The sequence below is a fragment of the Astyanax mexicanus genome, chromosome 3, assembly GCF_023375975.1.
Source record: "Astyanax mexicanus isolate ESR-SI-001 chromosome 3, AstMex3_surface, whole genome shotgun sequence".
Taxonomy (NCBI): domain Eukaryota; kingdom Metazoa; phylum Chordata; class Actinopteri; order Characiformes; family Acestrorhamphidae; genus Astyanax; species Astyanax mexicanus.
Window position 1 is genome coordinate 13,513,941 of NC_064410.1, and position 14,749 is coordinate 13,528,689.

The 14,749-nt window shown below is 35.9% G+C and overlaps 1 protein-coding gene across 3 annotated transcripts; it reads right to left on the bottom strand.

Annotated features, from left to right (window-relative positions):
• Window positions 1-1,145: 1,145 nt before the first annotated feature.
• On the bottom strand, window positions 1,146-13,444 carry LOC103045423 (protein interacting with prkca 1). 3 transcript variants are annotated; one of them, XM_022668399.2, is made up of 13 exons: window positions 13,232-13,444; window positions 11,808-11,893; window positions 11,421-11,532; window positions 9,380-9,508; window positions 9,105-9,171; window positions 8,784-8,873; window positions 8,457-8,510; window positions 8,283-8,345; window positions 7,706-7,839; window positions 5,894-5,986; window positions 5,529-5,579; window positions 3,230-3,374; window positions 1,146-2,112 (listed from the first exon to the last, which is right to left on the bottom strand). In XM_022668399.2, the coding sequence occupies exons 2-13, from the start codon at window positions 11,849-11,851 to the stop codon at window positions 1,859-1,861; spliced, it is 1,236 nt and encodes a 411-aa protein (XP_022524120.1). In that variant the 5' UTR covers window positions 11,852-11,893; window positions 13,232-13,444; the 3' UTR covers window positions 1,146-1,858. The 3 variants fall into 3 exon arrangements, with proteins under 3 accessions (XP_022524120.1, XP_022524122.1, XP_022524123.1); XM_022668401.2 differs by having other exon boundaries at window positions 12,938-13,444; XM_022668402.2 differs by lacking the exon at window positions 13,232-13,444 and adding an exon at window positions 12,798-12,885.
• Between the last annotated feature and the right edge of the window lie 1,305 nt (window positions 13,445-14,749).

Here is a 14,749-nt window from a genome sequence, read left to right on the forward strand (position 1 = left end):
ACTGGAGAGCAGTGGGCGGAGTTATATATAAACACACACACACACAAACACTGTGCTGAGGTGAAAGTGGTTCCGGTTTCTCCAGTGTTAAGTATGTGGAAAGGTTTGTGTATATAGACTAGAACAAGTCCCACCATGCTTTTAACCACACCCACTTAGCAAAGTTAAGAGTTTTGAGAGACTGAATAAGAAACAAAGATTTTGGATGTGGGATGAGGTTTGTGACAGTTGAAGTCTAGAGTCTGTTAGCAATATTAGCCTGGCATCTTCCAAAGATATAAACTAAAGAAGCACACACACACACAGATACCAAGCATATCTTGTCTCACTGACTGAATTTGGGGTCAGAGATCACTAATAATATTCAGTTATTTCACCTGTAACTTCTTGATCAGGAAACTGTAATTGAATGTTGGTTATTTTCAATGACAAATGGACCAACAGAAGTAAAACAATGAATGTTTTCTCCTGTGCAGTTACCATTCTGGTGATACAGGTTCCATATGCAACGTTTCTTTTAAGGACGGAGTGAGTTTTGTTGATTCTGAAGACAAATATATAATATGAAAAGCTCCATGTCTATGCTGGATTTCTCTTTGACAGGAAAAATTCAGGGTTTTATAAACTCTTCTCTATCTTACTCTGTTGTAAACACACATATCAAACTCAAAACGTTTAATAAAGTGTATATTTACACTAAATATCTTTGGATCTTTTGAATCAGGAGGTTGTAATAGGGGTGAGTGTTATGGTAAAACATTATATAACAATTTTTTATAGATATTTTCATGATATAGCAATATTTACAACTGCTATTTTAATACTTGTCCATGCTTGTCCCAGCTTGCTACGAAATGTATGGAAAAATGTGATATTCTGATGTCAACTTAAAGCTTTCACTGTGGACCTCTACCTCACTCTGCGATGCGCTACCTCGCTCTACCTCCAGCCTAGTAATGTAAAATGATCACAGTCTGCGGTGTGAAATGCCTTATATGTTGCTGCCCATGATTTAGATTTTTTTATTTTGATTTTGCTGTTATTCAATGTTATTGCAACACTTGTTTTGTTTACCTTGGTACTGATAAAAATACATTTTATCTTACAGCCCTGCTTGCTACAGTCATTTTTTTTTCAATTTAAACAGGAATAATTACACTTTCTTTAATGAAGCATGCAGTTGTCAGCGTTCTTAAAGCAATGATGATATATATTCATTATATACTTAGAACAGCATACTGCACATTACTGTAACAAAACTTTTCACAATAAACCAAATATTGTAATATTGCATACCTCAAACTCATAATTAAGTGGAAATGTAAATAATGTTTCATTTAAGCCTGAGCACTGAAATGGTAAGGTACAGCAGCTGACTTTAAAACCTACATTGATGACAACTCATTTAGTAACACTAGCTTCTCAAACTGTACCCTACTGCTGCCAGACACACTTAATGAAATTAATTAGGCAAAGCTGTGTGGTTGGCTTGGGTTTGCAAACCTGATTTTAAGCTCAAATGTAGGAAAACTAAACTTTTGACTCATTTAGAAGCTCAAAATTTGAACGATACAGAGAAATCTGGGAAGAAGACCAAATGTATAGGGTTTGGATCAAAAGTATTTACTAAAGCATGAGAAAAAATCCCATTCATTTTTCCCCACAGAGAAATCCAGCATAGAGCTCCTGATTTGACGATTATGCCAAAAACCAAACAATGTCACACCCCCAGTAGTCCATTCATTAACTGCATTTCTTCACTCTGAGGCACACTTTGCTTACCTCCACACTCACAGACTCATTCACTCATTCAATTGGTCTCTCTACTCCATTTACTTCTACCATCATGTTCATTTACTCATTCATCATCTATCAGCTTCTCCGCCCCATTCTCTGCCTGATCTTTGGAGCCGCCTCCCTCTCCCCTTTCTCCGTCATCCTCCTCCTCCTCATCCTCGTACGACTGGCTCTGGCTGCTGTAGTTGATCGTGGTGCGAGACAGGTCCACCTCAATGGGGAACACGTCCGCCTCCTTCAGCACAGCGTAGCACTCGTCATAGTAGCGAGACATCCCAGACACAAACCTCTGCAGCTGAAAAACGATGTCCTGAACTGAAGGGAGTGGAAAGAGGAAATGGAGAAAGAACATGTTTGAGGAAGAGTCAGCCTAAAATCAGGTTTAGATAAAACACTGTTTAAGCTAAATTTGGCAAAGCTAATCCAGGATATGTGTGCTGTGATAGGCAGTGAGCAGTAAATAGTAAATAGGAGATAATCTTGCACATTGTGATGGACAGTAAATAGATTTTGCTACACATGGTGAATTGAGATACTGCACACAGAAGAAAAAGAAGCAGTGATGAGTAAACTGTTTACTCAATATCCTAGTGAACCACGCTAAACTATGACCCTAAGTCCTCAAAGGTTTTTTTGGTACTTGGTTTGGCTGCATTCATTTTTCTTTGAATAAGAAGTAGTGTGGTGTGTTTGTTCACTGTGGACCTCTACCTCACTCTGCCTCCAGCTTTGTTATGGCACATGATCAAGAGCTGCACACAGGCAATCCAATTTGAGATGCTGTTATTCAAAATGTTATCACAGTTCTTTTGATGCGTTCAACACATCTCCTATTCCAATTACTATATAAATATGTGGGTCTGGTGAGAAACGCTACTTTCTGGAGAAACTACAGTGATGGCAAATGCAACCAGGTGTCTTTTTTATTTATTTAGACCAAACGGGTGTAAAAATGTGTTTTAAAAAAATTATATTTCTTTACAACTGTGCATAAATGGGGATAAATGCAGGGTTCTTGACGCAAGATAGTCTCCAAGTAAATATCAGGTTTAACACCAGTTTACCTTCATCATTACAGATAAAACTCACACTCATGTAGGGTCACTGGTAGTAGTAAATAAAATATTTATACTGGGCCTAATTTCCCTAAAGCATCTTAGCATTAAGTATATCTTAACACGAAGAGAGAGAGAGAGAGTTGCTTTTCAAAGCAAAACTAAATCCTTATGTCTACTCTGTAATTCTATATATCTGGGCTCAGAGTAAAGGTGAAATAGGCCAGATCAGGTTTCCCAAATCCAGCCTACTGTAGCAGACTGTAATCAGTAGCTTTAGTATCCTTATGAAGGATCTGTATTACTGTAATGTTTCCTCAGTCACTGTTAAACCAAACTAGGCAGAGGAAACAGGAGAGCCTGCGTGGGGAACTCACCGTGCTTCTGATCCAGCAGCTCGATCTTCTCCAGGACGTCTTTGCGCATCTTCGCGAACCGAGAGCGAGCCTCCTGCCGACAGCGCAAGATCAGTCGGTACTCGTAGTTCCCCGTGCTCACGCGGTACAGAGGCTCACCCAGTGCCTTACAACAGAAAAATACACAGACACACAAACACATGAATCACACTGCAGTATTCCTTTACTAACAACACACAATACACCAAAAAAATAAGCAACACATAACTACCACAAGCAAGGGATGATTTAAAAGGTTCCAATGGGGCTACAGGGTGGGACCTCTCTTAATGGATTCATCCAGGTGCTGAAAGAGTTTCTCACCCACATTAACAAATCTGCATCTCTCGTGCTGCATTGTATTTTAACTTGGATGTAGTTTTTTCTAGTTCCAGGTGGGAAATTTGAACACTCCCAAATTTGGATTTCCTACTTTAAAAGGGGGGCTTCTCCAACAGTGAGTTGAGTTGATTTAATCGACAAAATTGACTATACAAATTAGTTGAATTGTTATCGACTAATCGTGTTGAATGCACTACACTCAAATGACTCCTTCAGTTCACACTCAGCTCAATAAATATGTGAACATTTCTTATTTAAATGTTTTCTGGGCATAAATCTGTGTTTAACCCCACGTTTAGCTGTTTTTATTGTTTTGAAGCGATAGAGAAAGTTAGAAATATGCAGCGTACCCACATGAAACAGAGAGGGAGGAAATGATTAGTAAAGTAATTGACATTAGTCGATTACCAACTTAATCATTAGTTGCAGTTTATATGCAAAACACTAAATAACATTTTTAACTGGCATTAGTGACAAGGCTAACCTGAGACAACACTAAGAGTGCTAACTTGTGGTATGTCTTCGCCATAAAATACAAGTTCAATACAAACCAGTTGTAAACTCCAAAGTCCTTAGCAAACTGTTGTTTGGAAATGTTTTAAAGTAGTAAACAGTTATCATAATGTTTAACTGGAACAGTGCTAACTCAGGCTGTAATACCCAGCTCTGACATTCATGATAAAAGGGATGCAGTCTTAACTAGCGTAGATCTGTTGGATTTAGATCTGGTGATGGGAAGGCCACTGGGTAAGTCTGACTTTTTGAAACTGACTGTTCACATTCATGGAACCAGTATGAGAACACTTGCTCATTGTGTCAAGATGCATTATCAGTAATTAAAGCATGTGGTGTGGTCATTAAGGGATGCACATGGTCAGGAACTACTCAGACTGACTGTGGCATTCACACAATGCTCAATATACACACTCACCCATTATTCAATCACGAAAGACCTTAAAAACAGATTTGTATTCAGCTGATTTCAGTGTATCAATGTATGATAATGAAACATTAACTTACAGCTTGAACTGCTGACACAAGGCCGGTTTAGTTCATCTATACATATGGTTCAGTGTTTGTTAAATATGTTTTATAGTGGAGACCCACATCTGCAAAATTATCACCACCACTGCTTTAGAACTTTATAAAACGTAAAAAATTGCAAGACAACGTGAGGGCTTTTAAATGGATGTGAGAGGCGAGAGAAAAGAGAAAAGGACACGTTTACAGTTTTAGAGCCCATGCACTGAGCTGTATATATTTTTTGAGCACATTTAAAGCCACAAATGCTAAAATAAAATTAAAAAAATAAATAAAAAATCCTAGTTTACACTAAATTTTACCACCTATAACAGAAACAATTTTTTGTAACATTTTTTCAAACCATCAACAGTCTAGATTTAGTGAGCCTGTGCTCACTGAAGCCTCCACTTTCTGTATCTTACAGAAGCAGAAAATTTGATGTGTTGTGTATTCGGAGGTAGAGCTCATGCATTATAAGGACTGAAGCTCATTTTTGTTTCATGCATAAATTGTGCCTACAATATACATCAAATAATATCAAAAGTGAAACAATTAAAGGTCTCATTCTGCTAAAATCCATCACACCACGGAAGCAGCAACGCTGAGAGTCTGATGTTAAGTGAAGTAACTAAGCTGTATCTCTGAAAACATTTTGTCCTTTAAGTTTTACAGCTGTACATTTGATTGTGGTTGGGGGGGAAGCACTGCTGCAGTGCTGTTAGTCAATCAGAGGCGAGATGTTTGGCTGTATGAATATTCATTAACAAGAGCCAAAACCTGTCTTTCTTCAGAGACCTCTAATTCATTTAACTAAAGCAGAGCTAAATAGAAACATTAGAGCACTTTGTTTAATCCTTCACAGAAATCATATGGCCCTACAAATGCTAGTTTTAAATGACTAAATGTAAGAACTTACAATGCAGCTGTACTCCTCGTCATCCATCTCCTTCACCTTCAGACAGTAAGACTAAAACACAAAACACACAAAATACACACAACCCCAGTTAAATCCTCAGTGTACACTACATTATTAATAAAATTACTCAGTATTATTAATATTTTTTTAATCCACAAGGACAATAGACTAGTGCACCCTTCATTTGTTTACATATCATAACTGAAGAATGATAAATTATAATCATTGTGGTTACTGATTTATACCTGTTAAGATTATTAAGTGAAAATAATTAAGGTAGGAGCTGTTCTGTCTCTAAGATTATTCATTTTGATTCAATTATTGTCTTCTGGATTCACTTTTGCACATGACATCCAGTTTCTTACCAGGTACTCGAACTTGACGTCTAGGTACTTGCGGATGGTCAGTCTGGTGTCAGGAATGGCTTTATGAAGATAGGTGTTCAAATCATGCAACATCTAGTTATGAAACACAGATAAAAACACCAATTCAAAACACAGAAAACTAATTTTCTTTCTTTAGTACTTCTGCTAATTCATACTGTATTTAAACCAGTCCACAATTATGACTCAAATAATGCCTTATAAAGACAGGATTAGTTTTACCTGGGAAGGTGGAGTAATGTATTTTACTACAAGATGTTTGTAAAATATATGATTGATTCGCATGGGACAATAAATCTCAGTATATATGACTGAGATGGTAGGGGCTATTCGATTTAAGCATTATTATTACCTCCACTCTGTAGAATAAAAACTTAACCACTTAAAATGTATTGTTGAGCTTTTTGCTCTAACCTGATTACTACTTCCAATTTAAAAGAACAAATCTTAGAGACTTCTGCTTTAGGTTGGTTTTGTACCGTGCAAAAAATGTGTGAGGAAAACCAATATTATAACCCGATTATATTATTAATAATGAAAATAAAAAGCTTATGAGCGGTAGCATATGTCAATCATAATTAGGGCTGCAGCTACCAAATATTTCGAAACTTCACTTCAAAATTAATGACGAATTGGCTTCTTTTTGATGTTGTACGCAGAAGCAATCTGTAATGAATAGTTTTTTCACAATACCATTATGACTTAAAGCTTATTATTAACCTTTAAAAACTGATATTTCTTGAACTATCATGTGATCTGTGTGGTGTTTGGATGCTTTGAGGAATTTGCACGATTGGTTGAGTGTAGAGTCATTTCATTAAGTAAATCAGTTCACCAGTGCAAATCTGAAACAATGATTCAAGCCCATGCATTAATATCCCTCTTTGAGCTCATGTGTACAGAGCCACAGGAAAATTCAGAGATGCCACAGACACGTGATTATACTTCAGCATGCGCGTTTGTGCTTAAAACTGAGAAATAAAGCAGTAAACGACTCACAGAACGTTACTGTAAAAGAAACTTTGAAGGAGAGCTTATTATTCAGTGCCTTCCACAATGGATTAATCACAGATCCTCATTGGAGAGTAATGATGCAATTTTTAGAAACATCAGGATTCCTTTTTAGCTCTTTTTAGCCATATAGATGGTTTATTCTGATGTGTTGAGGCATTACTGAGTTGTTAAACTGAGAAGACGACAAGGTGCAATTTTTGTGTCAAATGTCTTACAATTTTGTCAAGGCAGATAATGTTTTTTGTAATAGAGGTACTCAAATTATTCAAGCAATTGTTTCCCCCCTAAATCATAACTAAACTAAACATCTGCTCAAAATTCCTTTTCCACAGAATTTGACAGAATATTTTTCTACATTTCAATTTGCATGGGATTAATCTGACGAGAGGGAGAAGGTAAAAGGCTCTGAACTCTTTACACTCCCGCATCAGTACAGTCCATATAAAATGACTGATGTGACAAATTCAGACATGGACAGTCTGGTAATACTTACATTACTCCACATGCCCAGGTAAAAACAGTCCTGAATGAATAGGGCTTAAAAATATAAAGATTTAAAAATCACAGCTTTAATAACCTCACCACCTTCCCAGGTTAAAGCAAATCAGTTTGTTTACTGTGTTTGTCTACTTTCTCATGAACTTCAGTGGTTGTGGGGAAAAATTGCACACAGAAATATCCGGTGTGAATGTGCACTTTTTTTTTTTTTTTTTTTTTTTTAAACTTCTATGTCTAAAACAGGAGCACAGTCAGGGCTGAATGTGTGAATGAGTTTCTCACAGGTTTAATGGTTTTGAGGAGCTGAATGCCATATTTCTCGATGTTGCGATGAGCTTCTGCAAACTTCACAAAGGCCTCACTTGCTGCAGCCTGCGGTTCTCTGACTCCAATAACAGAAAACACGTCCCCAAAGGCTAAAAAAAAAGCTACAATTAGTACAGCAGTGTTTAATTACTTACACATTTTAGTGTTACAACACTATATTGTTCCATATAAGCCTCCCCATTCAATACACACTACTGTGAAGCAATACAATCAACAGACTGAAGCATGATTATAGTGCATGAAGTATCATAAACATCAAATAAGCCTACACAGAGGACACACTCTCACCTCTAAAGATGCATTAGAGCACATGCCTCATAAATGTGTTCATAAACAGAGCGATAGATTTTGATTGTGAAACTGAAAATAGTACAACATTAACTAAATTTATATTTTAGACATATCTAACTATTCTCTTTTTCTAACTATTTTCTATAAAAAGACTTAATTGTAGACATGTGTCATTATATTCAATTAATTAATTTAAACCTGGGGAATCACAACAGCTCTAGTCTGTGGTGGAGCATCTCACCTCTGTGAGTCTGTGAGAGTTCGAAGAAAGCTCTGAGCAGCCTCTTACTATGCTCCATCAATCCTACAGAGAGAGAGAGAGACAGAGAGAGACAAACACTTTTCATTTAGAAAAGTACATCTTACCATATTACACATCTAAAAGTGCTCCTTGTCCCAGAAAGGTCAGTTTTACCTTTGTACAGTTCTGACGTTTTCTCCAGTTCTTCCAGTTTCTTCACAAGTCCATCTAAATAAACAAACAAACAAGAAAAAAAAAATGAAAACATCTGTAATCTTCATATACATTAAAACACTGGAGTAGTGGTGGCTCTGCGGTTAAATCACTGGGTTATCAATGAAAGGGTTGAGGGTTTGATACAAGGGTTTGTTATGCTGCTACCAGATTGCTCGCCATGTAATCACTGTGTTTGTACTTACTAAAAGTTTACTGTGTCTGTGTATGTATATGTGCACGTGTGTGTATGTGTGTGAAACTGGAAAGAGAGAGCAAAGTGGTCACCATTGCAGAGAATGGCTCTGCTGAGTCCGAGAGCGTCTGCTGTTCCTGAGCTCAGGTTCTCCACCAGACGATGCTTCACCTTTTTCAGCACTAAAAAAAAAAAAAAAGACAGTCAGATAAAAAAAAAAAAAACTCACCCCCACTTCTTAATTACATTTTAAATCATGTGTAGTTGAAGTTCCTTATTTCAGTTCAACTTGGTTACTTGATTTAATTGTTTTTTTTTTCGGTCATTTTATGTTGTAATACAGCTGCCAGCTTCATTGAAAATAGGGGTTACCCTGCCCTTTACAGACTGAAAATAAAGAATGATTGATTTACCTATGTCCAGGGACTTGCCCTGCTTCGGGTCAGCCTGTAGTTTATTATAGTGAATCACAGCTTCACCCTGCAGCAGAAAAACAGAAACACTGCATTTAGGAGAATCATCTCACTCTATTTTCTGGAGTGATCAAAAACAATTTATTAGACTTAAGCACAAAATACCCAACTACAAGCATAGTAAACCTTTTAGCAGTTATTTCAGCTACTAAACAGAAGTCTGTAGGTCTTCAACGCTCAAACACTTTTCTCTCAAACACCTCTCTCTTACTTACCTGCACAGCTTGGATCATCTTGGCCACCTCCACTTTGGTTTTCCCCTTTACTGGTTTTCCATTTACACCCGTAATCTCATCTCCTGCTGCAAGAGTACCGTCCAGTGCAGCTGGCGTGTTGTCAAAGACCTGAGACATACACACACATGTTTAATATGATGCTCTGCAGCACATTTTAAGGTCAAAATAATGTGCCTATTATTAATAAATAGCTGAAATAAAAACTACCAAAGAATTATGTTACAGACAGCAGCTCATTTGGTCAAAAATATTTTAAAATATTGTGATAACTGCATGTATATGAAACGTCTTAATATGGTGAATATCACCCATTCCATGTTTGTTAATAATAAAGTAATAAATAAAATCAGGCAGCCCTATTTATTTAACATAATAAAATAAAGTTTTGTTCCTAATTTCTGCATAATTTATATAAAATGCCCAAATTTTCCAGCATTACTGAAAAAAGACCATCTGTTTGAAGAAATATAAAACAGTATTGTACAACTTAAAAAAAGTGGTTCTCAAACTGTGGTACAGGTATCACTGGTCGTATTCAAAGCATTCCAAGGTGGTACACTAAACAAACAATTCTGGATTGAAACCTATAAACTTTTCACAAGTATTTCAGTTTTTTGTGCTTTACCCGTTAGAATCTGTATTTCAGTACTTTACTCTCAGAACTACAGTTTTATAATTAGTAACATCAGTTTTCATTGGCCCTAGAGTAAAAACCCTGTAAAAAAGCCACAATTTGCTATATGAACCAACAGTCACCAACGGTTCACCATAGTGTCTGCATTAGTTAATAGCTAAATAAGGTAGTAAACACTGTAGTTTACTGAGTTAACACTTTTGTTGTTTTCCTCTGTCTAAATTTTCTGAGATAACTCAGTAGAAATACTGTATTAACCAAAAAAAAATAATCCAATAGTTTACCATATAAATTAGCAATAGATATGGTCTGTATGTGTGGATTACACATCTAGATTACTGTGTATTACTGTGTAGATTCCTGTGAAAAGGCTTGTATATGGTCCTTGGAAGTTTTAGTTTGGTCATTGGTGGTACGTAGTCTAAAAGGTTTACGAACCACTTAAAGGGACACAAGGTAGGATTTTCTTGGTTATTAATAATTTTTATAGCGGTAAAATAACAGCTTCAAAAATCACTACTACATCGAGGTGTAATAGGCAGAACAACATCCCTCTCGTGCCTGATCTGTATCCACTGATCTGAAACCAGACTGTAATTTCTGTGTACTAGGTGCAACCAACACTCTTGAGTGAGAACTGCATTTCTTTCAAGAACAGCTTTAGGGCATTGTAGTTCTAACAATACTACAAGGACTACAACATTTGGTTACTGGAGAAGCAAATACAAAAAAGCTTCTTGTTGGACTTGTATGTAACATTTTATTTTGTTGCACTAATGTTTTGATGTGATACATAAACTAGGCTAGTTTGCCTCCTAAGTCAGCACATATAAAAATAATATATTTATTTCATTTTAAACTGAGAAAACATATCATACAATTAGGAACAAATGCAGGAGAGCAGATTTGTGCCAGAAAGGACGGGTTGAGGATCAAATTATAGTTCATAACAGAGCTTTCAATGTGAATTACACACTGCAACTGTAGAGAGAGCCCAGGAGAAAAATGTATTAATCATACCATTATATACAAACATTAAGTATTGTTTTGCCTGTTTTAGGTAATGTTAACTGCATCTAGGTTACCTAGTAGGGGTGTGCCATATCGTATTGTACACAATAATATCACTAATAATAAAATAAGGCTTGTATTTTTTAATATCCCAGGGGAGTGCCATATCATATTGTATGCAAAAATGCAATTTACTTTTCATTTTGATCCAGTAGTGTATTCTTGAAATCATTTTTAATTCAGTGTTTTGTCATATCACCAAGAGTATTATCACAAAAATAACATGAAATATTGTGACATTATTTTAGCGCCATATTGCCCAACCCTTGTACCTAGCAAATGCCATACATTACAATTATATTAGTTAGCACCTACCTGTACTATGTAAAGGCAAGGACAATACTGTGCACCTCCTCCTATACTGATCCCAATCAGGTTCTGTGCATCTTTTTTCAGGGTCACTGTGCCGGGAACAGTGGGGATCCCCCTGCAGGACAAATACCACAAACAGTCTCATACATTAATAAACAAACCATTTACACAGCATGCTAGACTAGCAAGCAGTCTAATAAAACATGACATCACACTGCACTGTTCTGCTGATATAAGCTTAATAACAAGCCTCACAGGAATATAAATATATAAAAATATAAAATATACAATAAAATAACATCATAAATGAATAATTATAATGAAAAATAAAGCATTTCTAAGTATAAACAGTTAAGAGAACAGAAGTGCACTGACTTCTTTTACACTTACAGTTTATCTTCCTCCAGCTCGTAGTCCATGCTGTCTGTAAACATGTCAGGAATGGGTAAATCTTCTTAACAGCTGTAATCTGTAACCTACATTACAAGCAAAATCAATCAATCATTTAGTACAATTAGGGCTGTGTACAACTTGGCAATATGATGCACATTACGATACAGGAGTTACAATACAATATATTGCAATATAATGAGATACTATAAACAAAGTGATACTTTGCTATTCTTTAAATCAAACTTAAGAAAAACTGTTATAGCATAAAAAGAACCCATTATATTTAAAATAAATCTGAGTAAATTAAAAGTTTAATTGTTATCCAATCAGAACGGTGGGATCTGGCAATAATCAACCAACACAAACCAACACCAAAATGAACCACTGCATACCACCAATTGTACTGCCAACATTTCTTTATTTTGTGAAGGAAATTATATCGTAAAATATCGTGCCATATCACCAACCCCTAATGATCACATCAGGGTACTATTTTTTTTTTTGCTGTTTTTAGCAAAAGAATAATTCACACTGTTCTCATTTTCCATTATATATCTACTAGAGACAGATTATATCTGTCCAGTATCATTTATTTCACTTTCATCCTGGATATATGGAGATATTTGCAGTGCATTATTATTAGTATCATGACATTCTGGATAATTAGACTTCTGTTACAAAATTATTGTATTTTTTTATATCTCAGTTATGGGTGTACCATGTCATAACATACTTTCATTTTATTGCAGTACTGTATTCTATTTTTTTCATTCAGTGTTTTGTCATATCGCTAAGAGTATCATTATGGCAAAAATACAATGAAATATTGTGATAATATTTTATACAATCTTTACATGTAAACTATTCATTAGAAAGCAGTACTATGTTTTGGATAGATTTAGTATTAAAAAAACACAATACCTTGACATATCAATATAAATACAACCTATTGATGTGTTTATTAGTGCAGACAAGAACACTACTCACCACAGTAAGGGTGATCTTCTCTGCTGAATATCAGTTCATTTTAAAACACTAACATCTCTCACTCTCTCGACACTACAGATTATAATACATCTACGAAGAAAACCACATTTTATAAAATATTTTTAAGTTAAAAAAAACACACCTTCACATTAGAATTGTCCGTTCCGCCTTAAATCGTGTCGGAAAGGTAAACCATTTAAGGTGGAATGGGAAGATCATCACAGAAACAAGCTACAACTGGCTATAGCGTGGTTAATTGTAAAGTAGGACTATTTTCACCACTTAAAGACCCTACAGCTGCTTTAAACACTATTTGCATCAACACACATTTAACATTTACGTTATTAAACTGATTATTTATCTAATGGAGTCAGGCAGGTGTAACCGATCCCTCAGATTGGCCCTAAGAGCAGATTTCCTGCTTTCAGTCTTACCGCCTCCGTCTTCCAACTCGGTGAAAAAGCTGATAACCTTTTCTTTAACCAAACGAACAAAAAAGGGGCAGAAAATAATCAAAATAAATCAAAATATTATCGATAATCCTTCCAGATGGGCCATCTCCCAACACAACAGACCCGCTGCCTGCCTCACTTCCTGCACGTCACTGCACGTTTTTATTTGTTTTATTTAATGTATTACAAAGTTAGCTACTTAAACTGCCAATAAAAATATATATATATAAATAAATTCTAAATAATAAACCGCATTGCAGAGCCAAATGAGGGTAAAATGTAGGTTTAAAAGCGCAGTTATATGAGACATTACGTTTTTCAGAATAAAAGTCATCACAGAGGCAGAGATTAATATAAAACAAAACCAACCAAATAAATAAATGAATAAATAAATAAAATATATATAAATAAAAATATGAGGTTTTAAAGGTTTAACCTTGTTTTATTTAAATTACAGTAGCAGAAGCTATAGATGAGACCAGTATATGCAATGTATATTCAAAATAAACTGTACATGCAACTTTATATAGTTATAGTAGTGCTGGGCGGTATGACCAACAATGTATATCACGTTATTTTTCAAGACCCTGACGGTTTCACAGTATTTTTATTATTATTATTATTTATATATTTTTTTTTTGCATGATTGGGCTTTTTTATAGGTCTGTGTCTTACTGTACTGTTAAAAGCATAGACATAATATACATAGAGCCGAGAGTCGCCGCCATATTGGAGGAGGCAACCCTGCGCCCCCAGTGCATTAATTTACACTGAGGAAGGTGTAAAATACACCTATAATAATCACAACTCTACCAATTTATATCAGATTTTCACACGGTTTGGTTTGTTACAAACAGCAGAGATGTAGTTACTGTAGTTATGATACAGGACGCTGTCACACATTACAAATATGTGCTTTCATGTTGAAATACTTTATACTTTGCTCTTTAACAAAGACAGACATATGGTATGGCATATTAATAAGTGTATAAATTTATAAATTATATAAGTATATGTACGTACATACACATACATGCTCTGCAGTTTAAACTTTGAAGGTGTGAATGAGTGTTGGGGTAGGGGGAAGGGCGAGGCCCGGCAGGCCGCGACTTTCCGCATCGTTCATCACCAAGCTACGGCGTAGGACAGGGTGTAGGGTTGTGCAGAGACTCATAGGCTACGTCGTAGGTTCCACGCAGGAGTAATAATTGGCTCCACTGAGCTAAGCTTCCAGTGCGTTAGCTTGTTGTGCTAACTGGCTAGCGTTATCTACTGAGCTGTCCCAGCATGCTTGTTTGGCGGTGATGTTCTGCTTCTACAGAGCGCTCTGCACCGTGCTCTGCTGCGCCTCTAGCGGTATTGCGGTATGTGAAAAATCCATAGCGGTTCTAAACTGACGTACGATATACTGTATGAACCGGTTTGCCACCCAACACTAAGTTATAGCTATATAAAGTTATAGTTATAGTTATAAGCACCACATTTACTTTTTATAACAGA